The 25924-nt window shown below is 48.6% G+C and overlaps 10 protein-coding genes across 10 annotated transcripts; 5 read left to right on the top strand and 5 right to left on the bottom strand.

Annotated features, from left to right (window-relative positions):
- Positions 1-736: 736 nt before the first annotated feature.
- BDV38DRAFT_3312 (uncharacterized protein) lies at positions 737-2109 on the top strand. The gene is made up of 3 exons (XM_032063182.1): positions 737-1068; positions 1182-1254; positions 1322-2109. The coding sequence occupies exons 1-3, from the start codon at positions 816-818 to the stop codon at positions 1779-1781; spliced, it is 786 nt and encodes a 261-aa protein (XP_031919848.1). The 5' UTR covers positions 737-815; the 3' UTR covers positions 1782-2109.
- A 328-nt stretch (positions 2110-2437) lies between these two features.
- On the top strand, positions 2438-4118 carry BDV38DRAFT_266926 (5'-methylthioadenosine/S-adenosylhomocysteine nucleosidase family protein; the record flags this gene model as incomplete). Its single annotated transcript, XM_032056496.1, has 3 exons — positions 2438-2777; positions 2829-3361; positions 4068-4118. The coding sequence occupies 3 exons, from the start codon at positions 2438-2440 to the stop codon at positions 4116-4118; spliced, it is 924 nt and encodes a 307-aa protein (XP_031919847.1).
- A 308-nt stretch (positions 4119-4426) lies between these two features.
- On the bottom strand, positions 4427-6741 carry BDV38DRAFT_3308 (S53 family peptidase). Its single transcript, XM_032063180.1, has 3 exons — positions 6477-6741; positions 5421-6397; positions 4427-5365 (listed from the first exon to the last, which is right to left on the bottom strand). Exons 1-3 carry the CDS (start codon positions 6574-6576, stop codon positions 4640-4642), a joined length of 1803 nt encoding a protein of 600 aa, XP_031919846.1. The 5' UTR covers positions 6577-6741; the 3' UTR covers positions 4427-4639.
- Positions 6742-8778: 2037 nt separating this feature from the next.
- On the bottom strand, positions 8779-9993 carry BDV38DRAFT_232069 (uncharacterized protein). Its single transcript, XM_032053000.1, has one exon. It carries the CDS (start codon positions 9585-9587, stop codon positions 9312-9314), a length of 276 nt encoding a protein of 91 aa, XP_031919845.1. The 5' UTR covers positions 9588-9993; the 3' UTR covers positions 8779-9311.
- A 1099-nt stretch (positions 9994-11092) lies between these two features.
- On the bottom strand, positions 11093-12394 carry BDV38DRAFT_266924 (uncharacterized protein; the record flags this gene model as incomplete). The annotated part of the gene is made up of 1 exon (XM_032056495.1): positions 11093-12394. The coding sequence occupies one exon, from the start codon at positions 12392-12394 to the stop codon at positions 11093-11095; it is 1302 nt and encodes a 433-aa protein (XP_031919844.1).
- Positions 12395-12958: 564 nt separating this feature from the next.
- Positions 12959-13982, bottom strand: BDV38DRAFT_3283 (uncharacterized protein). The gene has a single exon (XM_032063177.1). It carries the CDS (start codon positions 13611-13613, stop codon positions 13017-13019), a length of 597 nt encoding a protein of 198 aa, XP_031919843.1. The 5' UTR covers positions 13614-13982; the 3' UTR covers positions 12959-13016.
- A 1617-nt stretch (positions 13983-15599) lies between these two features.
- On the top strand, positions 15600-16474 carry BDV38DRAFT_3169 (uncharacterized protein). Its single transcript, XM_032063163.1, has 2 exons — positions 15600-16213; positions 16277-16474. Exon 1 carries the CDS (start codon positions 15698-15700, stop codon positions 16199-16201), a length of 504 nt encoding a protein of 167 aa, XP_031919842.1. The 5' UTR covers positions 15600-15697; the 3' UTR covers positions 16202-16213; positions 16277-16474.
- On the top strand, positions 16443-18779 carry BDV38DRAFT_3176 (mannitol dehydrogenase family protein). Its single transcript, XM_032063165.1, has one exon. It carries the CDS (start codon positions 16684-16686, stop codon positions 18190-18192), a length of 1509 nt encoding a protein of 502 aa, XP_031919841.1. The 5' UTR covers positions 16443-16683; the 3' UTR covers positions 18193-18779.
- Positions 18780-19648: 869 nt separating this feature from the next.
- BDV38DRAFT_276852 (uncharacterized protein) lies at positions 19649-20395 on the bottom strand (the record flags this gene model as incomplete). Its single annotated transcript, XM_032058343.1, has 1 exon — positions 19649-20395. The coding sequence occupies one exon, from the start codon at positions 20393-20395 to the stop codon at positions 19649-19651; it is 747 nt and encodes a 248-aa protein (XP_031919840.1).
- Positions 20396-23367: 2972 nt separating this feature from the next.
- BDV38DRAFT_289639 (tyrosinase family protein) lies at positions 23368-25764 on the top strand (the record flags this gene model as incomplete). Its single annotated transcript, XM_032061293.1, has 3 exons — positions 23368-23372; positions 24113-25573; positions 25707-25764. The coding sequence occupies 3 exons, from the start codon at positions 23368-23370 to the stop codon at positions 25762-25764; spliced, it is 1524 nt and encodes a 507-aa protein (XP_031919839.1).
- Positions 25765-25924: the final 160 nt, after the last annotated feature.

Here is a 25924-nt window from a genome sequence, read left to right as displayed (position 1 = left end):
TTGCTTTTATTATAGGCACATAAGGCATACCTGCTCTGTATAATGAATAAAAGAAGCGTAGTGGGTAAAGGGAAACTCAAGAGAACAAAAAGGGCATCTACTACTAGCCATGTCCAGCTGTTACCAGCAGGCGACACGCTAAACGCTAATATCGGAGCCACTGTGGATTTAGACATATACCCAAGCCTCAGATATACATCTTCCTAAGGCAGTTGACAAGGAACCTGAGCCATGAAATCAATCCTGCAGAACATCCATAAACACAAAAGTGACCTACATACACTCAGGGCAAAGCTCCACCACAGCCCTACCCATCACTCTCAGAATACCACAGTCTCCACCCGACACAATGCTTGGCCTTTATCTACTCCGTACAATATAAGCAATTCCATCTCTCCATACCGAGCAAACGCCCATCTGGAAAACGTCACGACCAAAACTCCCCAGCCATTGACTCAACCCCGCATCCCATCATGACAAAGAAAAACAATCTGCCACACAAACAAACCGTCAAATACGAGACCCTAAAATAAACGAACAAACACTATACTCATTCGGTATTAGGATCTTCATAAGTGGCCCCAATATTGAGGATCAATGGACCCGTGCCAAGATCGAATACGAGATATCCAAGCATGCTGCTGAAGGTAAGGCACGTTGAGGCTGAAGGGCAGACAGAATTTAAATACTACATTGTTGGATGCTGGGAAAAATTTTCCCCCGTTCTTTTTTTTTTGGTTTATTGTTCTTAGTCTTGGTTGTTTGTATACCGTGATTACGGGTTTCACATAGTTGGATCGATCTGACATAAAATAATGTATTTCGCTAATTCCCTATCGTTCTTCCTGGCTTCGGCCACGTTCTACAACCAATGCGCCGCTGCGCAAGTAGAACAAGACCAAGTGCAGGCACTCAGGGCCCCGATCCTGGCTAGTAGGGAGTTCACGCCTATTGAGGAGGCCGGGCTGGAGAGAAGAGCTACATGTCCTGATGGAGGACAGTGTTTTCTCGGTCAATGCTGTGGGACTGGATGTTCGCCGAATTGTTGTGCGCATGATGACGGGGGAAGTAAGTTATACTTCCAGTTTCTTCAAGTCATATCTCCCTTTCGGTCTTCTGCTCGAATCTCTCTTCTCGACTGAGTGGATATTGATGAAATGATACTAATGAATCCAAACAAGTTGGCTGTAATCTCGCAGAACGCTGCCAATTCCAAGGCAATGTCTTTGTTGGATGTTGTAATGGGTTTATCGGGTATCTTTTCCCCTTCTCTCGCTTCCCTCTATATCCTATATGTTGATCCAAAACTAAAAACATACAGACGCTGCACCGGCGAAGCAACAAGAATAACAGTCCACTCCCCAGTCGACAGCACGATGTTTAACACCGGCGCCCCTGCAACCTCAGACGCAACTACAACCTCAACCACATCCACAACGACCAGATCCACGCGCACCACGACCTCCACCGAATCCACCGCTACTTCTGCTTCAGATGAGGATTCAAGCTCAAGTTCAAGCTCAGATTCAACTTCTAGGTCTGTGGCCTCGCGGACGACATCTGCGGTGGAAACTCGGTCTACGTCCGGTTCCAGCTCTAGTTCGCGATCCAGTTCGAGCTCTGCAAGTGAAAACGATAGTGTTGGTACGATGACTGCTTCATCTACGAGGTTTGCGCAGGGTGGTGGAGAGACGGGGTCTGTTAATGCTGCGCCTGTGGTTACGGGTTATGTGGGGTTGGAGATGGGGGCTGTTGCTGTTGGGGCTTTGTTGGTTCTATAGGTGTCGGTTTCTCGAGTGTAATGATTGAATGGACTGGGGAACGGGGGATTTGGATTTGGTGGTAATGAGCGATGATTGATTGTGGTTGTTGATGGGTTGTGTTTCATGACAGGGGGGGGGCAATCTTGGTAATAGAGGTCTGTCTATGTCCATTTTTATTCCACCAAGCGCCTAATCAGCTACGTTGAAAACGGCGGCGCCAAAGGCTACAAAGATATGCTAGAGGCCATACGCGAGGAATTTGGCAGGTTGGGCATGTATTAGATATGTCTGCTCCCAAGCCAGCAGTTGACCTAATCGCTATGCACTGGTGTTCCGTATCGTTCCAAGGAAATTAAGGTACAACTCGGCCATTATGCCGCTGTGACCAGACCCAGACCTTCTTACTGGCTGGAAATTTTCTTCGTCGTCATTAATTTGCTGGAAAACTAGCCAATGGAGCTACATTGTTGACGGAATGCCTTGCCCAATCATGAACAGCGCCATCGGTTGAAGCGCTCAGACACTTTTGCCCAACGAGGCTGACTGATTAGAGAAATTGTCAGCAAGATGAGGCATAACTGCTCGAAGGTAACAATAATTACAGAGGCTTAGTTCCCTAGGCACCGCTGTTCACGAGTGCTAATTCCTTTTGTCTCTTTCATACTATTACCAAGATGGAGACACGACAACAAGCTCAACGCCATCAATACACCATCGGTTGGGTAAGCGCCCTCCCCATTGAACTTGCCGCCGCAGAGGCAATGCTGGATGAAAAGCATGAAACTCCGCCTCAAAATGCCAGTGACACCAATATCTACACACTTGGGCGGGTCGGCAAACATAACGTGGTCATCGCATGCCTACCGGACAGTCAAATGGGTACGAAATCAGCCGCGGTGGTTGCAACGCAGATGAGATCTACGTTTCCGACGATTGTATTTACCCTTATGGTTGGTATTGGGGGAGGTGTTCCACAAGCGACTTTGGATATACGTCTTGGAGATGTTGTGGTCGGTCACCCGAGTGGTTCACATGGTGGAGTAATACAATATGACTTTGGAAAAGCAACGAATACCGGATTTCAGCGGACAGGCTTTTTAAACACTCCCCCAACAATATTGCTGAATGCCATAGCGCGGCTCAAGGCAAACCACATTGGCGAACAACCTAGTTTTCGGAAGGATGTCTCCAAGCTGAACAGGATAGACACATTCAACCGCGAGGTGGCAGGCCCAGACTATCTATTCAGTGCCGACTATGATCATATTAGCGGAGATACGTGTGAACGGTGCGATAGAAAAATGTTGGTGGAACGGACGCAACGTGACCAAGAAGCCATGATTCATTACGGTACCATCGCATCAGGGAACCAGGTCATGAGGAATGCTCTTGAGAGAGACAGAATTAGCTCCGAGCTCGATGGGGCTCTCTGCTTCGATATGGAAGCAGCCGGCCTGATGAATGACTTTCAATGCCTTGTCATCCGCGGTATCAGCGACTATGCAGATTCGCATAAAAATAAAAGATGGCAGGGATATGCTGCGGGAACAGCAGCAGCGTACGCAAAAGAGTTGCTCGCAGTCCTTCCGACCATAAATGTTAAAACGTCGTCAGCCCTTGAAATCATCAGTTGTCATGATGGTCATCTGGTCCAGGGAATTGTTGAAAAAAGCCGTGAAGCGATCAGTCGATCAAATGAGGAGATACGCAAAAGCCAGCGACAACGTGGTAGTCGATCCGAACGAGTTGAGATTGTACACGATGGTATTATAAGTTCACGCGATCATTTCTTCACTCTCCTCGGCACACTATTTCCGCTTGCCAGTCTTCTCATGGCCGCATATCAGATGTATCAGGATGCTCTCCTAGCTGGTAGGCGGAACTTAATCAGTATGGAGCAAGAGTCAGAGGGTTCGATCCAAGCTCTCTCTAGAACACAGAAGGAAGTTGAGAAAATAAGGACGGCTATAGATCTAGAGACTGGTCAAATAGGAAAGGAGGAGGCCAGAGATACCCACCACTCGGATGACCCTACTGGGGCGGAGGCTAATAAGAGTGAGGACCATTTCCACCGAACCGAAGAAATGAAGCTCGTTGATATTTATTCCCAATACCAAGAGAACGGAATACTCCATACTCTAACGGACAGTTTGTCAGAGAAGGCAGAGCAAGATCGTCTCGAGGCAAGCCTGGAGACCACGGCGCTTGTTGCACACAACCATTACCAGAATGCTGGTATAAATGCATCTAACCCTAACATGGAAGTCCTCAAACGAGAAAGAGATCACTTGACCGAGACTATAGAACGTCTCAAATCTGAGAAAAGGGCTGCGGAAGACGACCAAAAAACCTTGAGAAAACGGTATTCGGAGATAGAACGAGAAAATGAAAAACTCAAACAAGAGAAAGCAAGGCGCGAAGAAAGTGGTTGGTGGTGTGTGATCCTTTAAACAGCGCCTTTCCAAGTGGAATACCACGGCCTTTATGGCAGAACGCAGTATCTATTAGTCCACTCCCTTTCAGATGAAGCGTGTGATATATCTGCCAGCTCCATTAAATATCCACATTCAGACCCTGCGCATACACATGAGACCAGCCCAGGTGGAGATGTTCTCTCGACAATGAGGCTGAGTATTGTTCGGCCATTCCTAGCTTGGAAGGTTACTTAGATCGTCACTGAGTTAACTAATGCAGGGTCACACCACTAATGTGTTGTCAGCTTGGTGAGACTGAGTTCGACCATGTGCTGTACCCCGTACTTTAACCTCACGTAAGCGGGCAACCTTAATTGGATTGTAGTCATGTATGAACAGTTGTATTGAATATAAGACACATTGTACATAGTGGTATCTGTTATATCTATATAAAACAAATCTTTAGTTGGCAAGGGCAAGCTCCTTGAGCTGGGCGAAGTCGGGAGTTCCGAGACCCGTGACGGGATCCCAGCCCTGAGTAGCGTTCCAGCTAGCAAAAGGCACGACGGGACCGCCGTCAGGGGCGCCGCCGAAGCGAGCGCGACCGGTGCAGCCAACGCTAGCGCCGAGGGTGATGTCTTGCAGACCCTGGCGGCCAGTCTTGTACAACCAGGGGTTCAGGAAGCCGAGAGTGGGCTTGCCCGCGCGGAGACGGGCATCGTTGAGGAGAGCGACGATAGCGCTGAAGGCCGGGGCGGAGGCGGAGGTACCATCGAACTCGCCCAAGGTGCCCTTGTCGTAGACGGCGAAGTTCATGCCCTGGGCCGCGACGTCGGGGAAGGCACGGCCGGAGGCGTTGAACAGACCCTGGAATGCATCACCGATCGTCTCCAGGTAGCTGCTCACAGCCTCCTCCTGCCACTCGGGACGGGCCCAGTAGTCGGAGAAACCGCCCGAGGAGAAGTAGGTGGCCCGCTCGGGGGTGGTCTTGTAGGTGGCGCCGACGGAGGTGACCCAGGGACAAGCGGCGGGGAACTGGGGAGGGAAGTGAGTCCGGTTGGTACCGTCGTTGGTCAGGCAGCCCTCGCCAACACCGGAGTCACCGGAGGAGAAGAGAACGGAGACACCGCGGCTGCCGAGCTGAGCGATCAGGTTGCAAACGGTGCGAGCGTACTTCTCGGGGATTTCCTAGATATCATTTAGTATGTGTTTCTCGAGTCCACGGGAGTGGGAAGTCGCATACCTGTTCGTTCTCTCCGTAGGAGGTCGAGATGACCTGGGGCAGGTGCTCCTGGTCGAGCTTCAGCACATTCTGGAAGAACTCAAGGTACGGCTCGTTGCTGTTGGCGTTGGGATCCGGCTGGGTGAGATCAGGGACGAGGGGGCCACGGCCTCCGGTGCTGAATTCCGTCACGGGCAATGGGGCGCTGACACCGAGAATGTATTGCAGATCCAAGTTGGCCTCACCGCTATCGGACGAGGAGTTCTGATCATTGAGACCACCGTTGTAGGTGACAACGGAGAAGTTCTGACCTTTCGCCCAGGGAGCAAGGTAATTCTCAAAGTTCTCCAGATCAGCATACCGCGCGTACTCCTCCAGATAGCTGGCGAAGGCAATCTTGCTGCCCGAGTTTGCATCCGCCTGGTAATCACCAATGTTGTAAAGCTCCTTCAGACAGGTGGGGGTAATGATGGAATCACAGTGCGAAATGTTCTTGGCAACGACCGCGGCAGCAAGGGCGGTCACGTCCAACTGGGAGGGCTTGCTGTGCGTGACGATCTTCTTGGGGTTAATCTTTCCGAAACGGGTGGTGGGTTGGATTGTGTTGACGTGAGAGGCGACCGATTCGGGGACGTCGTACTGCAGTGTTCGGAGGCGGCGGATATGCTTCACATCGCTGACGTACCATTTGAATTGGGCATTCAACAGTTTATTGGCGGTGTCGACGGTGGTACAGAAGTTGATCCAGTCAGCATCCTGTCGAACGTCGGTCACGCCGCCGTTTTCGAGCCACTGTCGAACGGCATCAACGGTCTCATCCCTGGGGAGAAGCATGCGCTTCATCTCGTCGTGGGTGGTGAAGTGCTGGCCGTAGTTAGGGTGGTCGGGATCGGACATCTCGTAGACCTTCTTTTCGAAGCCAGCAGCATCCTTCTGCGCCAGAGCGATCTTCAGGCAAAGCGACGTGTTGCCTTCAGGGGTACTAGAATAGTGCCATCCTAGCAAGCAATTAGTATTGACCGACTACCGATAGAATTCATGCATATTCAATCATAAGACGGACCAAGGGGCGCATACCCTTTGGAACGGCAGAGAGTTTCTCAAAAGCCTCCCCTGCGGCAGAAGAGCTGAGCAGTGAAAGCACTGCGAGCGAAAGCGCTCCACGGCTGAAGAACATAATGAATTGCAACTGATGGCGGACAATGGTTGTAGAGGGGAAAAGACGAAGGAGAAGAATGTGGAGAGTATTTATTTTCAGATTCAACGACCAGCCCTTCGCGTGATGGTTATCGATAGTGCACTGTCATCGCTTGCAGCTGACACTGCATACCATTGAGCAATCAATGAATCCACCGGACGTCCGTCGGGAACCTCCCTCGCCGGTCCAGCATGATTGGGCTGACCCTTTGGGATCCAGCCAAGCCCGCATTGCATAGTTACATGGTGCGCAGGAGGAATCGAGCACCCTAGCTTATCACAATGCAAGGTGAGATGCGATCGTCAGGGGATGTGGAGACCACTATTCTCATTCGGGATGCGACACCGAATCGGCCAAGACGATAATCAGGCTGCCATTTTCGGAGTGCATCGTATGTACATATGTCACCGAAGACATGCATGTCTCTTCGATTCGATATCGGTCCCGCGTGTCACTCATGGAGATTTTGACGTTTGTGTCCGTGGTTGAATGTTTCCTCCTTCGGGTCTTTTTTCTGATTCGTTTTGTCCGTTTTGCGTTGTTTGTTTGTCTAGTTTGCATGCCAAGAACCACGTGAATCACAACAAAAAACATTTTATTTCGGACTTGCTGACTGTACTCGTCCATATTCGGTTTGTCAACTCGTATCTGCTGACTATAAATACAACATACCAGAGATCAATATCTTTTCTTGTCGGTGACTTCGTGTTCAACCCCCTTCACTCCCCTTCCCCCACAACTGTACCACCACTTCTTGGCTGAATGTAACCTGAATTGCAATCCTCCCCATTATTCAGACTCGGCGAGAGACTAACCGCGTCCCCGCTATGCTTCTTCGGTACAAGCACCGCCTAACCAACGCTTCTTCTCCGCCGAGAGAAACCTGCCCTATCAATTGATATTAATTGGAGTCCGCGATATCAGGATTGCCACCTCTCTATCATGAAGGCGTGATACCATTAGGTAATTATTATACCAGTCAGTGAGTAAGAGTGGAGTGTCGAGTACACCGCCCGATATGCCAGGAAGAATGAAAGAATGTTGCGCAACGTCCATACCTTGGCGGAGGTCCAAACCCTACAGGGAAGGGAGAGAAGAACTTAATCTCACCGCTGCTGACGAACCGGTCTGACGATCTTTACCTGGACGACTGGGATTTGTATACGGTGTATGTGCCAAATTATTTATCCATTGGCAATAATCCTTGAAGGAGAGATTGTGCGACCCGGGTTCTCACTGTTGTTGTCGCTTGATGGGAACTGTGGAGCTCCAATTGGGGGTTGGGAAGTTGGAACAAATAGATAACGGAAACCTTTCCGTGGCTTAATTACCATGGAGACGCTGTGAAGCGGGGTGTCACCACCTACCTTGCCGAACTTTTGATTTCCAATCTTTGATTCTTGATTTCAACTTCCTTGGCTTGAGAGGTAGGCTCAATAATAGGAAACATTATGCATTATGCAATGGCGCCATAGCGGCGGAAAGGAAGCACTGCCATGTTCCTACTCGGCCGAACTCGAAACTTGATTACATCCAGCATGGCAGTCGATATATATATATTTGCACCTTGACAGCACCAACCCTACACTATTATAATAGCATATTATTTACGCAGATAATATAAAAACCTGTAATTTACGTTTAACATTAAATACATATTCCTCATTTAATATTATTGAGTGTGCCGGATATCCTCATCAACGCTTCTCAATTAAGTATTAGTATAATAGGCTCGGAGTCCGAGTACATGTTTGAGAGGATAAAATCAACCAATGTGGTTGACTTCAAGCAAGGTGAATTAGATACATTCAAATTGTCTAAATGTCCTCAAAGAGAATATTTACCCCCTTTGTCCACTGTATTGGTCATACATCCTCGGGGGAACTTGTTGATGAGCTCTTGCGGGGAGTGAGAGGATACTCAATCGTCGAGTACAAGGCTGAGTAACCGTTGAAGTTAACTCGCTTCTTGGTGCTGACAGGAAGCATGGTTATATAAGAAACCGAGCGGGTAACGAACTAACGAGTGAGTAGTAGTAAGGACATACCTGATGACATAACATAGCCCCTTGTTATGTACATGCTTCGCCCCGAAGTTGCATGCTGACTGATAACTGATAACTCTCTTTCGAAACACGTTGGTATGTGGGGTCATGCCCCGGCTTACCTTCCTGGCGGCCGCGCCAATCCCAACAATCATCTTATGGCATGAGCAAAAAAAGTGATAGTTAACTCGAAAACCAACGTAAATACGTAATATAGCGCAGCGTCAGGCTTCTTCAGCCTCGATGCCTTCCGCAAATAATTCAATCTGACCCTAGTTGGTCAACTCACGAAGACAGTCCAGTGCCAATCGGATGTGGGCTGTGCCCTTGTTCTCCTGCTGGATTCGATCTCGCTTTAGGGGACCTTTTGCTGGAGGTCCTGTTCCAACTCAAGTTTTTTGTACTTTGTAGGGGGACAGACAGTGCTTAGAAAATGCTGAATAATCTCGATCTCTCCCGGCTGAATGACCTCTCTTTCTTGTTGGTTAGTTGTACCCTGTCGTTGATTGGAATAACCCTCAAAGCTTCGAATGATCTGTAGTAGATGAACCCATCGCTATCCACTTCAAACAGGAGATACTTGGTTCGAAACCGTTCATTCAGCGGCCACAACGGCACCTCTCCACGCTGCAGGTACAACACGGCAGAAACTTGATCTGCCGTGACGCTTTCATTGGCAAAGGTGATCCAGATAGTAACCGTGTTGAGTTCTTCGATTTCTCTTGCGGACCGCACCTAGTTGATTCTTTGGATTAATGGGGAACTCCCGGAGATCCCCGCCGCTTCCTTTGCGTTGTCCAAAAGCTATTGAGGTGCCAGTAAGAAAGATGCGAATAGCCTTGTTGTTGGGCTTCGAAGCTCGCTGTACGAGCTTAAGCAGCGAATCGTCGATAGTAACTCCCAACTCATCAATGAAAATATAAAACGTGGTATTAAAATGGCTCATTTGTTGTCGAGCAGCAGCAGTGGCAGAATCTCCTCCGGGTCAAGGGTCCTTGACAGGTGCGCACTGCCGACTTCATATACGGTTCATAACTGTCTGCAAACTGCCAGATGAGAGATTTAACAACATCGAATCCATGGTCGATTGTCCCGCGGTCGAGAAAATCAAAGGCCACCAGATGTCTAGACCTCTGATACCGCCTAAGCAGATTCTTTCGTAGATATCGTATTATCGAGGAGGCCAGATAGCTCTTACCAGTACTTTCCGTTCCCTCAACACTTGATGAGCTCGAGTCGCCTCCCCATGACTGAAAGATGGAATCATATAGAAGCCACTGGCCAGTGTTTGGCACGACTGTCTTGTGGATGTTGTTGTACGTCGTCTGCCAGGAGTCTACTGGTTGCTGTCTAGTGCTATTTCACTGACGAGGATTTCTGTCAAAGCCTTATGTATCCGGCAACTTCTTGTTGCCATCTGCTTCCACCATTTCTTTCTGATCAGCGATGCTCTGCATTAGCGCATCTAATTTACCGTTCATCTACATGCTGATGGTCAGCCCTTGACCAGAATTGATGGCCCCTGCAGAGGCAGACTGGAAGGTCTGCGCAGCAACCAATTGACGTTCTTGAGTGATCGACCTCTGTGTCCATTTCTCCCTGCAATCCCTGGATATCATTCTCTGCCAAGAAGGAAATCTTGGGCCTTGTTTTGATCCTTTCGCTGGCGGAGTACCTTGGCTCCAGTGCACAATCGCATATCTTGACGAAGAGTAGCAGTTGCTGTGATGCCACTTTGGTCAGTTTTGCATCCATTCACCCTTTCCATCCCTCCTTGGACGTAATATTCTAGGCGTCCTAGATAGTCATAGCACTTTTCTAACAACTTAGCCAAGCCATCAAAGGCACTTCGGCAACCCTCCCAAGCGCCGATAACGAAACTGGAGGCGTTGTAGCATTGGACGAGGGGAAAGCTCTGCAGCTTGTCAATACTACGTGAATATTTTCATATTGCCAAGATCGTACTTATTTGGTATGGACCATTGGACACAATTTCTCCTACCGTTTTAATCACTCCTGAAGTCCGTCCGAAAGCCTCTTTGACAATTTTTGTCCTCCCGGCTCTTCCTGAGTGGGCTCCTGGGTTGAAGCCAGATTGGCAAGGATATCGCCAATTTGCAATCCCCGATAGACTTCTTGTCCTTCGCGAATGGCCAGCTGAGCCACCCGCTCCTGTACGTGAATCCAAATTGCGGTGATCTCCCCATTCATCGCTGCGTAGGATCCCTCTTTCCATCCTCCTGCGTTGGTGCCCACAATTGTAGGGACGGAAATGGAGATGTGATCTACGGCGTGCCCTTCCGTGGAGTCACAAGGGAAGTAGGATGGCTCATGCACAGTTCAATAAGCTATGGAAAATATATTCTATATAGTCACAAGGTCCCATGGCCACACAGGGTCTTGACCACTCTGCAAATAGCTATATAGCTCATGTCTATCTAATTGAACAACCTACCGACGGGAGAAAAACCAGATGGCTGAAGTGGATATAAGCAAGCCCAGTCGTAATATATGAAAGCGGACTCCATTCATGGATTGGCGGGATCCGGATGCATCGTTGTCTGCATCTTTCTTGTTATCCCGGAACGTGTTATCAGGATTTTGGCTTGCTTCTGAGGTTGGCCCGGCTTTGGACTGGGGTTTAGGGTCCGCCGGAGCACCGTCTGATTTTTCCTTGCCGCAAATGAGCAAATACGTCAACACGTAAAAAATGGGGATGACTATGAACTCAATAAATATTGAGAGCATATTCCTTGACAACTGCGGGACCCCCGCCATGAGGAGTTTAAAGGAGCAATAGCTCGCAGAAGCAGGTGTAATTATTTGGTGGATAACTTTGTGAGTGATTGGAGCGGCGCTGGCAAGGTCTTTGAGCCACTGCGTGATACGCCGTAAGAAGGAGATATATTGGCACAGTCGGAGGAATAGCAGTCTCAGAGCGACCAAAATGCAGAGGCTGCCGAGCATAATAATGAATGCTATGTACGAGATGGTGAGCAGATCCTTAAGTAGGCGGATGTCTAGCAAAATATCCGCAACAAGGAGCGTCACGGGCTGCAGGCTGCGATGTAGCAGCCAGGTGATCAACGCCAGATCGCCAAACATCAGGGGCCAACGGACCACCCGGGTGGTGATGTATATTACTAGATAGATCAGACACCGCCAGTGCCCACACTTCCCCAGCGGGGCTCGGCGCGTGGGGGAGAAAATCTGTTCTAGATTGGAATGGTTTGGAGGCAATGATTGTGAATCGTCATTGCCATCTGCCTCCGCTGTTGGCGACCAGAGCCCGTATACCCGATCACAGAGGCTATCTGCGGTGACAGAAGACGACAACGTATCTCTGTCCTCTTCTGTCTTCTTATTCAGATCTGCCTCTCCCTGGTCCTCGTCACGGTCGCGGATGGGCGGATTAGCGTTTTTTACAACGAGCGTACGATGAGGCCAGTCTCGATTGAACCCCAAGTCAGCTTCCGAAGTCCCCCAGAACATTGACAACAGTTCGATCAATATGGAATCAGCGACCAAGGGCGTCGCGAGAATCTTGATCCATGGAGAATGTTCGGACCTTAGTAGGGTCACGTAAAGCGGCACTGTGCCTCCAATGAGGAACGTGCGCCGCATCAAACGCCACCACCACTTGCGCTCGAGACGAGAAGAATCCGACGTGAAGTAATAATGACTAGAAATCATTAAGCCGGCATGTATGTCAACGAGGTCTAAGAGTCTCCAGCTAATAAAATCGAGTAGCATCAGTGCGACGAGGAGTGCAGACTGGCACGGGGAGAAGAGTAATACGTTGCGCTTTACATTTTCAAGAAATGTTGGGTGACCAGTAGGTTTGATGAGAGCGCTGATTGTGGCCGTGACGAGAGAAAAGGTGGTAAGTCCCCATGGCGCCATTCTACCTAATCGTCTCGGGCTTCAGTCCAAGACATACGAGGGAAAGCAGTCTGGAATCTAGATTCTAGATAGGGGAGAAGTAGTGGCTGGTATCATAATCAAATCCGGAGCGTGACGCTAACCGGGGGTTAAGAAAAAAAAAACTTTTTTGTTTTTTTCGTACTTTTACACTTTTATACCTAGGTATAGAAAGCACGCTAAACCACTTCAAGTTTCCTTTAGCATCCAAAAACCAGACGAACATTTATGTAGGAGATTTGTTCTCACTATACTAGACTGTAATCTTGAGTAGAGAATAATATAGTTTCCACCTAACTATTACACTTATATCACTGAATTACTAGCTGTCCTTATGTATTCTGTCTTGGGAACCATCTTTCTCTGACAATCACCATCAGTCGGTTCATTGAAAGGCCTCGCGACTGCATCATGCGATGAGGTGATTCTTGTCATGCTTTCGGCCCTATCAAGATTACAGGTATAAACAGTGATATTCTTTCTGTACGGCTCTCTTGTTTTCTCTCTCACCGACTTCTCGAGGATAGTGGAGGGCCTTGAGCCGCCCTCCTTTCCTAGACTGGGAGCTGGGCCCCGTTGGAGAAACAACGTGAGAACCAGATCCTGCCCAGTTACATTTCTTCGATGAGATCAGCTCTAACTCCTCGGGGATATGAGCTCTGTTCACTCCAAGGGCCAGGCTGCTCATGATACGGTACAGAGTAGGGATGCATGTCGTAATAATGCCGGCTTCCGTCATCCCCCCTGCGCGGCGGAGCGCAATGTTAGTAGACCAGAGAAGAAATTTAATAAGTACGTCCGGTACAGGAATCATAACTGTAAAGGAAAGGTCATACTGGTTGCAAGCGGATACACTGAAAACCGTCCCTAAATGCTTGCATCGGCAAGGAGTAGCTGTCGCGATGTAGGCATTGTGAAACGGAACTGAAAACCAAGGCCAGGAATGTGGAAGCGAAAGAACATGGTGTAAATAGTTTTTCGAGTGTCCAAAGAAAATTAAAAGGAAACGGAGAGAGAGAAAGAGGGAGAGAGCCCGTGTGTCTAGCATCATGTTGGAGATGTTATTCGCTTCCAACCTGTAGCTCGCAGTCAAGCCAAAGCGTCCCTGGAGTGTAATCTAGCAAAGAGAAATTGACGGAGCAGACTAAAGCAGGCTATTATTTAGTATATTATTGTGATGTCTCCTGGTACCCTTTCAATCACTGTAACCGTAATACTCGGTGTAGCCTTGGCTCTGGTTGTGATCCCGACCAGGGCTAGAACTTGGTTGATACTTACTACATAACACTAGAAGGTAGAGGTTGGACAGGGTTTCATGAGTATAGTCTATCGCCTTAGCACAATCTAGCAAATGAGGGTGGGAAACTTCTCTTCTCGAATCTTCTTATTCTCTCTTTATTTTCCTCTAAACACTTCCTATAACCCCGTACTCAGCTCTCAAACTACACCCTAACCGCCTTCGTTCCTTTCGAAAGGAAGTTAATCCAACAGCCCTATTCAACGATAACAGCGATGGTGTACAAGGAGGTTGAAATGCCTTACGACTATGGCGAGCACAAGGTGCCCCGCGACACCGTGCGGAGGTCTTTACCTTGTCGGAGCCAAAAGTCTCAGCGGAAACACGGCCTTGAGGTATGTGTATCGAACAAAAGCAAGATCAATAGACCTAAGGATTTGTCGGTCTAAACTATCATATCGATGTCTTGGGTTCCTTCTAATGCGATCCTTTGCCGCAACTCTGCAGCCCCCGTGGGAAGCAATCGGGGCTATTATGTTTACGGGTTTAGAGAATGGGGGCCCTGTGGCCCTCATCTACTGATATTGTCAATTATCAGGTCACTGGGCATGGCTCTTTCGCTGGCTGGAGGCCAGTACCATTGAACTTACGATCTTACTCCGTTCGCTCCTCGATTCCTGTGTTCTTTGCAAGGTGAGACCGACGCTTTTGTCTCAACGCATGAATCACTTGCAGAAATTCGGACCAATACTATAATCGATTCCACCACGGCCTTCAATCCGCTCCTGTCCCTCGCAACTCTGGACCAGGACAGCGCTTATCCCATTCTCATCATCTTCCTCGCGTTTCACCCGAATTACCCGGTAACAGCGAAGAACATGAGCCATGCCGCGCCCGTCTTTCTGGCAGTGATATTGTTCGCCATTATTGATTGGTTTGTCTGGGGCCACAAATGGTGGCAGGGTCCAAGGATCAAGGCGACAATAGATTAGAGTTTATGCCTCCGACGGCTGACTGGAGGGGGTTCCGTGGTTCCGTCCACCACTGGCCATAGTCAAGCGGTATTGCGGATGCTCTCTCCCGACGATGCAAAAACTTAATCGCGAGTGGTGATGTCAAACAATTGCCCCCGACCGAACCATCCGCCGACTGAAATAAGGTATACGAGTCATGTATGCATATCAATGTTGGAAAGATCCTTGGAGCTAGTAGGAGACCATCATGCGCAGCTGGATACGCGATATCGGGCATTGAGTGGCCGTATGGGTTTGCGCTAGTGAGTCGCCCTTAAGAACGAGGAGATCGCCTTCGCCTGGTCCGAGCATGAAGTTAACTTCCAAGCTCACAGTGACAGTAAATGCACACCGCTTCACCTTGCAGCGCTTCTTGGTCACGAGGGACTTCAGACTGACATCTATGCATCTCGCCATTGAACAGCCACATCTGCATCTGATGAAGTTGTTTGCTGACTTTGACGCGGGCGTCGCTAGGTGTTATTAGTCTGTAGAAAACGGTATCTGGTATATGATACATGCAGGGCTACATGTCACATTTCGTGCGAAATATGCAGTGGGATACGCGGTGGAAATACTGGATGCGTGGCAATTGAGTTCACTCGGCCGACGATCACGTGGATCACTGGTGAGGAGGGGTTGGACAGACCCCTCAGAGGAGAAAAAGAATAACAACTTACCTTCTTAGTTGCTGGGAGCTCTCTCACCGGGCATCCCCTCCCGCTGGATCTACGACCGGAAAACTTAGAAACAATATGTGTATAGCTTCCTGTCAATCCCGCTCATATCCTGCCGATGCTGGATCTCTGGACCAGGAACTCCCGGCGCCGCAATGCAAAGCCCGCCCCTACGACCCTTGTCTGAAAGACATATTCCATTGCGACGATGATATCTGACCGGGAGTGGTTACGAGCATCGGGGCTGTGCTCAGGCATGCTGGATACCCTCCCTCGGAGAGACCGATGTGATACTGGGCATTTTATTGGGATCGATGAGAAGAGGGTCGCAGGAGCCACACCCCCATCTTTGGGAATACCAACCGTGCTCATCCCTCTGACCCGGTTGATGTGGGTTTATTGCCAGGAACCCACACCTTGCTACCAATACCGTCTCGGCCCGATCAACTTCTGCCCACTTGGATCCTTGGAGACACACAGGTTCCCGCGGCAATTGACAGTAACTAGTAACGGCAAGGGATTTGGGGGAAGCTTCGATCATGTTCTATGGCTCAGTGAGTTGCCCCCGGTCTCTTCGTGGGTCCAGGGAAGGCGCTGGGGTTGTGGAGTGGTCCCCCGGGACTTTGAAGTTTGCCATCAGCCCAATCCAAGAATATTCCCGTCTGCCGTCCGTGGCTCTCCCCTTATTTTCCGAGTGTTGGCTCGGGATTGACGTTCAAGTCTGGTAGGAATTTTACTGCCAGCGATGTATATCTTTGGTCCATGGTCAACCGCTGACAGGTTTTAGGGTTTTCTCTGGGTGGATCTCAGAGTTTTTCTTTTTGTTCCATTGACAAAAAGTGAGCTTCGTACATGAAAACCTTAAGCACGATTAGTTTAATGTGATACGGCGACCGATAGCGGCGAAACAACCAAAAAAAGAAAAAAAAGGAATGCTTATCTAATTGGATTGTACTTTTTCAATTTTTCCAAGTGGCAGAAAAAGAAAAAGAAAAATTCGAGAACCTCGTGAGTCGTGAGTTCAGCTCCCCACCACATGATGTAATCCTGTTCTAATCAGCGGTCAAAAAGACTGGCGGTGACCCTGGTCGAGTCAGCGCCCCAGCCAGAAAAAACATCCCCCTTTTATCTCTCGCCTTCTCGCCCGTGGTGATTTTTTCCCATTCCTCTCTTTCTCTTCCTCACACATTCACAATGGCTCCCCTCAAGCTCAACAACAAGAACTTGTCCCAAATTGCGGCGGCAGGTGAGGCCCAGGTCAAGGCTCCAACCTACCAGCGCGGTGGCGCCGTCAAGGAAGGAATTGTCCACGTTGGCGTCGGCGGCTTTCACCGAGCCCACTTGGCTGTCTATGTCGACCAGTTGATGCAGAAGCATGGTGTGACTGACTACGCAATTTGTGGTGTTGGCTTGCAGCCCTTTGACGCCGCCATGCGCGATGCCTTAGGGTCGCAGGACCACCTCTACACCGTCATTGAGCGTTCGGCCAAGGGCAGCTTTGCCCATGTGGTTGGGAGCATCAATTCCTATCTCTTTGCCCCCGATGACCGGGAGGCCGTCATCGCCAAGATGGCGCACCCGGATACCCACATTGTGTCGCTCACCATCACCGAGAGCGGTTACTACTACAACGAGAACACACACGAGCTGCAAAGTGAGCACCCTGACATCCAGTTCGACCTCCAGCCGGCCAACGAGAAGACCCCCCGCACCACGTTCGGCTTCCTCTATGCCGCTCTGGCACGCCGCTACCAGCAAGGGCTCAAGCCCTTCACCGTCATGTCCTGCGATAACATGCAAAAGAACGGCTCCATCACACGCCACATGCTCGAGTCCTTTGCACGTCTGCGCAACCCCGAGATCGCGAAGTGGATTGCCGAACAAGGTGCCTTCCCCAACGCCATGGTCGACCGCATCACCCCTCAGACATCCGCCACGGATAAAACGGCCCTCGCCGACAACTTTGCCATCGAGGACTCGTGGCCCGTCGTCACCGAGCCCTTTATGCAATGGGTCATTGAGGATCAGTTCTCCGATGGCCGCCCACCGTTTGAGAAGGTCGGTGCCCAGGTGGTGAAGAACGTCCATGACGTTGAGCAGTTCGAAAAGCACAAGCTGCGCCTGCTCAACGGCAGCCACTCGGCCATAGGTTACCCAGGGCAGCTGGCAGGCTTCAAATATGTCCACGAGGTCATGGAGCACCCAGTGTTCAGTAAGTTCGTGTGGCAAATGATGCAGGACGAGGTGAAGCCGCTGTTGCCCGAGATCCCGGGCGTCAACATTGATGAGTACTGCAAGACGCTCATCGAGCGCTTCTCCAACCCAACCATCATGGACCAACTGCCCCGCATCTGCCTCAACGCGTCCGGCAAGATTCCACAGTTTATCATGCCTTCGATTGCTGAGGCAATCTGGGTTACTGGCCCATTCCGTCGCCTGTGCTTCGTCGCCGCCGCTTGGTTCCATTACATTAACGGCGTCGACGACAGCGGCAAGACGTTCGAGGTCGACGACCCGATGCGCGAGGAGCTGCAGGCCAAGGCCCGCGCAGGAGGCACCAACCCGGCCGAGCTACTCAGCATCAAGAGCCTGTTTGGTGACGATTTGCGCGGCGACAAGCGGTTCATCCAGGAGATCACCAAGGCGATGGAGGACATCGCCCGGGATGGCATCCTGAAGACGCTTCCCAAGTACGTTGACTGAGCGCCACCGCTAGGCGCTCTTGGCTTAATATATGCGGTATACCTGTGTCTCTGATATTTACGTTTTCTTTGTATGTGTTATATACGGGAATGGTTTTACAAGAAAAGTGCGATATAGAGATAGATAATGATAGATAACCTTTTTAATTGTTACGTGACTATTCAGATTATGATTGTTTCTATTTATGGGCGGATCTTGGCAGCATAGGCGCTGGAGATAGTCTAGAATAGTCGATTGCAGTGCAAACAAATCAAACCCATAGAGCTGGAATGGGCTTTAGGAATCTGGGCTCAATTCGGGGCAATCACTTCCTCTTTGTACCCGTTCTCGTGACATTGGGTCGACCCGACTATCGATTCCGCTGCAAATACTAAGCTAACAAGATGTGACTTGTTATTGAATTGCTCCCTTTTGATTATCAGACCGTAAATTACTACATGTAATACTTGCTTCCGTAGTAGCCGGTTCGAGCATCATGCGTTCAAGTTCTTACTAGTAAGTACTAGTATCGTTTTCGAGAGGGAAGGGTGGGTACAACACTGGATATACTTTAATAACATGCCAACATATCCGGCACACGTCGCAAAAGTTAGCCCTCTTCTTTATACGTTGAAAGTACGTTTTTATAAAGATATCAATATCTTTTGACTCCATTTCAGTTCCAATCTGGATTATATAAATAGTGTCAACCCTTCATGATACTTTTCAAACCCTCGTCGGATTGCTACAGTCAGTATCCCGACTTCCGCATGCGGAATGCCGTTGACCGAGAAGCAAAGATGTTTCTACTACTCAGATTGTAAATACCCGTTAGTTGCAAGCCACCACGGTGGTCAACACGAGTTTGCAAGTAATGGGGTGTTGGAAACTTTGGCCCAGCATTCTCCCTACAGTATCTTAGAAACGACACGTGATTGCCAAGGACCTACCCTTCCGAAAACGGTAATATGTATCTCCTGTCCGCTTTGACGACGGTGAGACCTTTCGGCCAATCAGAGCGCCCAAACATTAATTGCAAACATCCCACTGAGTTCAGCAACACAGGGTGATGGGCAATCAACCTTGCCAAAACTTAGTCTACTACTGGAATTCAGACCTGAGGACGGATGGGGCAGAACCTTCATGAATGACAGGAACATTAGTGGACGAAGCAATTGACATCACCTAGACTGATTACATTGGATACAAGTTCGGAGATACTGACGATGGAGACTTTTGCGAGGTCATCAGCGAGAGGGTTACTCCTCCGACTCTCACATGACCACATCTTGCTCAGCGAGAAGATCTAGGTTCTCATCGGCTGATCAAACCCAAAAGTCAGAGACCCAAGGATGCCATGCTTGGCATCAAGGACCCGGGACATCTAATTCCACCCCAGTTCGCTCTCTTTTGACAGACCACCCCCAAATATATATATATATATACCTTCATCGAGTAATCTCGTCTCATATATTGCCTATCCTCCTAGCTCTTTGATCCTGGCCAGCAGCCCAGGGATTTGACTCTTCTCTACCAACTGGAACAATAGAGTAAGTTGTTGTTGAACATCGTGGAGCATTCTCTTTTCAGCCTGTTGTTTAAATTGCTGCATCTCCTGGCGGGCCCGTTCCATCTCCTGGTGGACTTCTGCCATCATCTCCTGGCGGACGTTTGCCATATCCTTGCGAACATCTTCCATCAGCTCCTGTTTGAATTTCATTCTTTCTTCCTTGATCTGCGCCACCTTGGCATGTTGTTGTGGGGAGAGCTGTGGTGCTTGTGGCGGTTGGCGGGTGTTCCAAGCCTGATGCTGGCCTGCGATCGGTGCTTGCGGCTGGGCCACCGTACTAGGTGCTTGATAATGTGGTCCTATGGAGTGGATTAAATTGACTGGCTGGCCATATGACGTGACAATCCCACCCTGCGGCGGGGCCATCATAGCAGGTGCTTGCTGTTGTGGCCCGGTGACGTTGGTTGAATTGGGTGGCAACCTGTATAGGGTGGCCCTCCCAGCTTGCTGCTGGGCCATCGTACCAGGTCCGTGTTGTTGTGCTCCCATGGCGTTGAAAGAGTTGACTACCTGTCTGGATGGGGCAGCGTTCCCAGTTTGTGGCATTGGATTGTTTCCGTGAAATGGAACCTGCACGGCCATACTGGGTTGGCCATTAACAAGGCTTTGTCGTCCTTGCTGCATGGCAGCGGGCTGAGTCTGAAACTGGACCATGATATGGGACAAGTAAAAATTGAGAAGAAAAAGGGGAACAGCAAGTAGAGGTAATTTGCAATATTGCTATTAGGCGGGCGAGACGGTACACCTAGATAGTGATTTTTCTGGAGAAGATAACAGAAGGTATTTGGGAATGGGAAGAGTCAAGACTCAGAGGAGAGATGAGAGGCATCTTATACCGTAGCTTCCGTCGAGGTTGTAGATATAATAAAGGAGAAGGGTTGGGGGGTGTTATACTGTGATTGTGGGGAAATAATTATCCAACAATATTCTAAGGTGTTCAAAGATCTCACCACAGTGGTTGTGAAGTGTTTAACAGGATGTTCAAAAGATGTTCATGAGAATGGTTCAACAGGTTGTTCAAGAAGTGTTCAGTAGACAATATTTACTAGAATAATTAATTTTTTTAAGAATTGTACTAGTGAAGTGAACATCATTTAATAAAATAATTAAAAAGTATCCACCAGGGGCAGTTAAAGTGTTGTGTTCAGCAGGTTAACGCGGGGAAAAAAAAAAAAAAGAACTATCAGGGCTAGGAAATATTAGCGCATCCAACATCTGCTCAAACTTGGAGTTTTCAATCCCGACTTTCTCAGTAGTTTTCTATAGTAATGGTGCAATTAATTAATAAATCTTTTATTGTTGTATATAAATATATTAATGACTTTGACTTGTTCATTTTCTACGGAGTATATGTTCTTGAACTACCCTCTTGACATTCATTGTGCATGGAATGCAATCTACACCCGTTCTGTATTATCCGCTACAGCCCTCTTGCACGTGACTAAAGCTCCCCGCCAGATAGGCTTATACGGTTATACCTCCCGGCGTGTGGCTTAAGTATGGTTGAGCGGACGGGAAGCCTCTTACTATAACTAGAGCTGCCAGAAATATGAACTTGTATTCTTTGCTATCTTTTCATTTTTCTTTTGCTCACTGGGAGACAAGGATCTACACCAGCGTCTGCTGCTGCAACTTGTACAAACATCTCAATTACTATAGAGAGATGTTCCCGATTATACCTAAGCTCGTCTACGGATATTGCCTAATAAATCCATACTTATTTAAAATTATACACTCTGTATGATATACTTATCTTTCCTATTTAATATTCTTCTTTTACTCCTGTTTAAGAAAGTTATTAATAGTTATAACACTCTATATAGTATATCACGGTCTGCGGCCTCATATGCAGATTCTGTGCTTTTTGCACGGTTCGGGATTCCTGTACAGATATACCTAAGTAAGGAGAAATCTATTTGGTAGAGAACATTTGACTCCAAATCTGCTTTTCATAAGCCACCCGGTGTTTCTTTGCTTGTGCTTTAAAATAGCAGCCACACTTACAGCCAGCTCAGGGTCTCCAAGTATCTGATTTATATCGATCTTGGCATGTAATTTAGGGCCTGGGGATGAACTTTTAAGCAACTTCACGGAGATGCGCAACTAGCTATCACGAAAGTTTGAGGTTTCGCTCTAGCTGCTCGAGATCCTGACTTGCTGAACATTGGCCCATTGGGCGTTTTACCTAAGCTGACGCTTTCCAGGTCAAGCCTGTGCCACTGCAGCGGAAAGTAGACTGAAACTTGGTGGGAACAGAGTAGCGTACGCATTCTGTAATCTGTTGGCACCAACCTGGGTCCAGTCGGTCATACAAGCAGGCCTTGAAGCCAACTTTACTAACCTCACTTTAAGAGGCGTATCTCCTATGAAGAAGGTTATCCAGATTCTGGCTGACCTACAAGGGATCCATTTAACACCGAGGGCTATTGCCTACTTTTTATACTAACATCCATAACTGCGATGGCTCTGGTGTGTGTGCAAAAGGGTGTTGCCACATAGCTAAATCTGACTGGGCTTGAGGACGCGACCTGACAAAGTGCTAGTACTGTTTGTCTCCCAGAAAGCGCAATCCACGTCGTGGAAGGCTTCGAATGTCTTTAGCCCTCTCACCATACCCGGCTCCCGCCTTGTCTATTTCAGCAAAAGCATCCAACCGCAGTTATGGGTATTTCTAAATCTTTGTCTATAATTAGCATGGGCCTTGATCTATTGTAATCTTGAAATATTCTATCGATTTGGGTTCTTTACCACGAATACAGCACGCTGGCCATCATAAGTTGATGGAGTAGCTAAGGCTTTATGCTGACGTGGTGTCCATAACGAACTGGAGAGCTGCTCATATCACTATTAGATTTGAACTCCAGGATCCTAGTCTATCAATTGACAGGTTGATAGAAGTAACGAATATGACGTCATGGTCCAGGGCTAATATGGACATGTAGAAATGCATCTTGGCCACATCACTGTAAGAACCGGCATGTTGGAGTGACACATCACGATCAGTATTATCTTCTAGCAATGATGAAGTCGGTTGATTCCGCTTATCGCTGCTACTACTTCGATCAGATGTTCAGGAGTCATTGAGCCATACAAAGTAGGAGAGGGTAGTGTGTGTCATAGTAAAAGGTGATAGGCAAAAGTTTGATACACCATGCATATACGACATACGTAACTACTGATGTATTAACCCCGCATGTAGTCCCTTTTGCAGTTCTATATATGTTTAGCGTTATTAAATCGGAACCAACAGGAATTGGAGGAGGGCCATGCAGTGTTTCCCCTCCGAAGCAGAGATTAAAATGATAAAACCATCAACGTGGACCATAGATGACTTTGTTCCTTTTTACACTACGATGCTGCTGTTGTGTTACTTGATGCGACTGACATACAAGTCTCGCATCATATAGAGCGAGGACATCTATGTATGTATAGCGACATAAAACAAGTTGAATTATGGGTTGTAGTACGGAGTGGCTGAGGAATCAAAGCTTATGTGGGCCGCAACACCAAGGGGACTTTTCTCACTGGATAGTCATACAGTTGTCCATGACGCCCTGGGTTGACAAAGCAGCAGCGATTATTGGTTGGCCATACCGGCGATGTAGGCTCGGCATGCATGTGCTGGCATGTAGTGGACCAGGGTATTTGTATAGCGTATCAGAATCCAGCAAATATGTACATCATTTTACTGTACTGATGCCCAATGCTTTGCATCCCTGCCAAAGGATGTATGGGTCCAGAAGAGGAAGTTCAGTTTGAATGATAGCTAGCTGCAATGATTTTGTTGTGGAGGTGGTGTTAGCCATTTTAATGGTGCAGCTAGCATCTCCAGTACGGTGATGCGCTGGCAGAGGAATGCGGCAAGCGGAACACCAACGATGCGCCCTCGACATGCAATTAGTTATATCGTTGCCATTATGTAGGTGAATGGCCAGTGACCACTAGAGCTAGCTTCCATAGGTCCTGCGTGGTCGTAGAATGGCGATGATCCCTGCGATCGTCCATCTGGGAACGCTATATTGCCTTTCGTGTATGCGAGAGAAACAGGATACTACCTGCATAATATACGGTATCTTGGGAAGTCGGGCATAACGAGGGCCTTCAAGGCCTATTTTTCTTGTATCCGTTTGCAGAATTGGTTTGGGCACTGTCGCCTATCGATGACAATGGATTAACTATACAAGCCGAGATCAAACTTATAAAGGTCTTCATCTGCCCCAGATGGCAGGATGGAGGAAAGGGCTCCAAGCAGAAACACTTTAGCAAGTTCTTTAGAACTCAGATCCAATCAGTCTTTCCCATCAATTATTCTCGATTTCTCATCATCTGTGCAGTCATGACTCGTGTGCGCCAGTCCCTGAACCGTCTCAGTTATCTTTACTACAAAACGAAAGAGAGTGACGAAGCTGTCGATACCGAGTCTCAAAATGCTGTAGAGACACTCGAGAAAGTTGTGAAGGCCATTCACGAGCTGCAAAAGAGGAACCCCCGTGAGGCAAACTCGTTCTTCAAGCTGGCCGGATACCACGGGGAGCCCTTCCAAGGCCAGGGCAAGACCAATCCCAACTGGTGGGGTGGCTACTGTCATCACGGCAATGTCCTGTTCCCAACTTGGCATCGAATGTATCTGCTGCGCTATGAGGACGCTATGCGCACGGTGCCCGGCTGTGAGGATGTTGCCCTTCCATTCTGGGATGAGTGTGAGCTGGACCAGAACAAAAAGCCGATGCCGATTCCCGAGGTTCTCACCAGGGAGAAGTTCAGACTTGGAGGTCAAGATATCCCCAACCCTCTCTTCTCATACAAGCTTCAAGAGGAGCTTAAGCATGAAGTAGAGGGTGCTGCCCATCGGTACAGTAAACCGCTTGACTACCAGACTGTCCGATACCCGCGCTCTGGCTTGGTCGGCAACGCCTGGGATAGATTGGCGACGCGAAGCCAAAATTCAGACTATGCACACCATGACTGGTGTACTATCCTACTGAACCGCAATGTCTCGAGTTGGCTCCAGGGAAATATTAAGATAACTCCTGATGGGATCAAAGAAACTAAAATTACTGACACCACCTCCGTGCTCGGAAGGTATAACTACTGCCTCGATGCTCCTAACTATACCATTTTCTCCAACATCACATCACAAAAGAAGTCTTCGCTCAACCAAACCTCCCCGCATCTCACCTCACTTGAAAGCCCGCATAATGCGATGCATCTTGCCGTTGGGGGCTTTTATCAGCCAGGCGTATACAACGCTAATGAAATACCTGGCGCAAATGGGGATATGGGCGATAACGAGACCGCCAGCTTCGATCCAATCTTTTTCTTCCATCACTGCTTCGTGGATTACGTCTTCTGGTTATGGCAACGAAGGCACGGCTCCACTACCAATCTAGAGATAGACCCCAATGATCCTGGGGCAGTACTTAACGAAGGAGTGGGAGAAATGCCTCCAAAGACCAAGTTGAGCATGGATACTGATCTCCAGCCATTCAAAAAGCCTGACCAAGGATATTGGAAATCTAAGGACCTTGTAAATATTGAGAAAATTGAGGGAGATCACGGATACAACTACGGGCCTGGCTCTCTCGATCATCTAGCTTCTCCCCGTCAGCCTGTTACAAGCCCGATTAGGGGTCCGGAGGAGGGCGATGATAGGGTGAAGAAGGTGAAGAAGATTACCGTTAACCGTGCGGTACACCGTGGTTCCTTTGTGATCCGTATGTTCGCGAAACCTCCTGGCAAAATGGAGTTGATTGAGATCGGACGGGAGCCCATATTGAGTCGTTGGGACGTTGAGGAATGCGACAATTGCCGCGACAAGCTTGATGTGGACTTGTTAGTCCCGCTGACCGGAGGTATGCTGGACTATCTGGGCGCAGACGACAAAGGTGGGGAATATGGTGAGAACATCACATTCCTTGGAGCGGTTCAGGCATATGGACAGATGGACTTTACCGCTAATCTGCAGGACATGGTTCACGATGCCGCCGCCGAAGGTCTGCAGGATGTTTACCCCAGTGCTGTGAAACTTGTCCAGGATGTAGATTTACCTTTGCGTTAAGCAGGCCATGGGCAACCTTCCCTATCAGAAGGTTCATTTTCGCGCAATTTACCTTCTTGTTGGCCCCAGGCTGTGTATCTCGTGGTTAAGGTTTCGTTTTGCTATCACAGCCCACGGCATGTGTT

Source organism: Aspergillus pseudotamarii (assembly GCF_009193445.1).
Source record: "Aspergillus pseudotamarii strain CBS 117625 unplaced genomic scaffold BDV38scaffold_1, whole genome shotgun sequence".
Lineage (NCBI taxonomy): Eukaryota > Fungi > Ascomycota > Eurotiomycetes > Eurotiales > Aspergillaceae > Aspergillus > Aspergillus pseudotamarii.
Note: the sequence above shows the minus strand (reverse complement) of the source record. Positions and strands in the feature narration are given on the sequence as shown.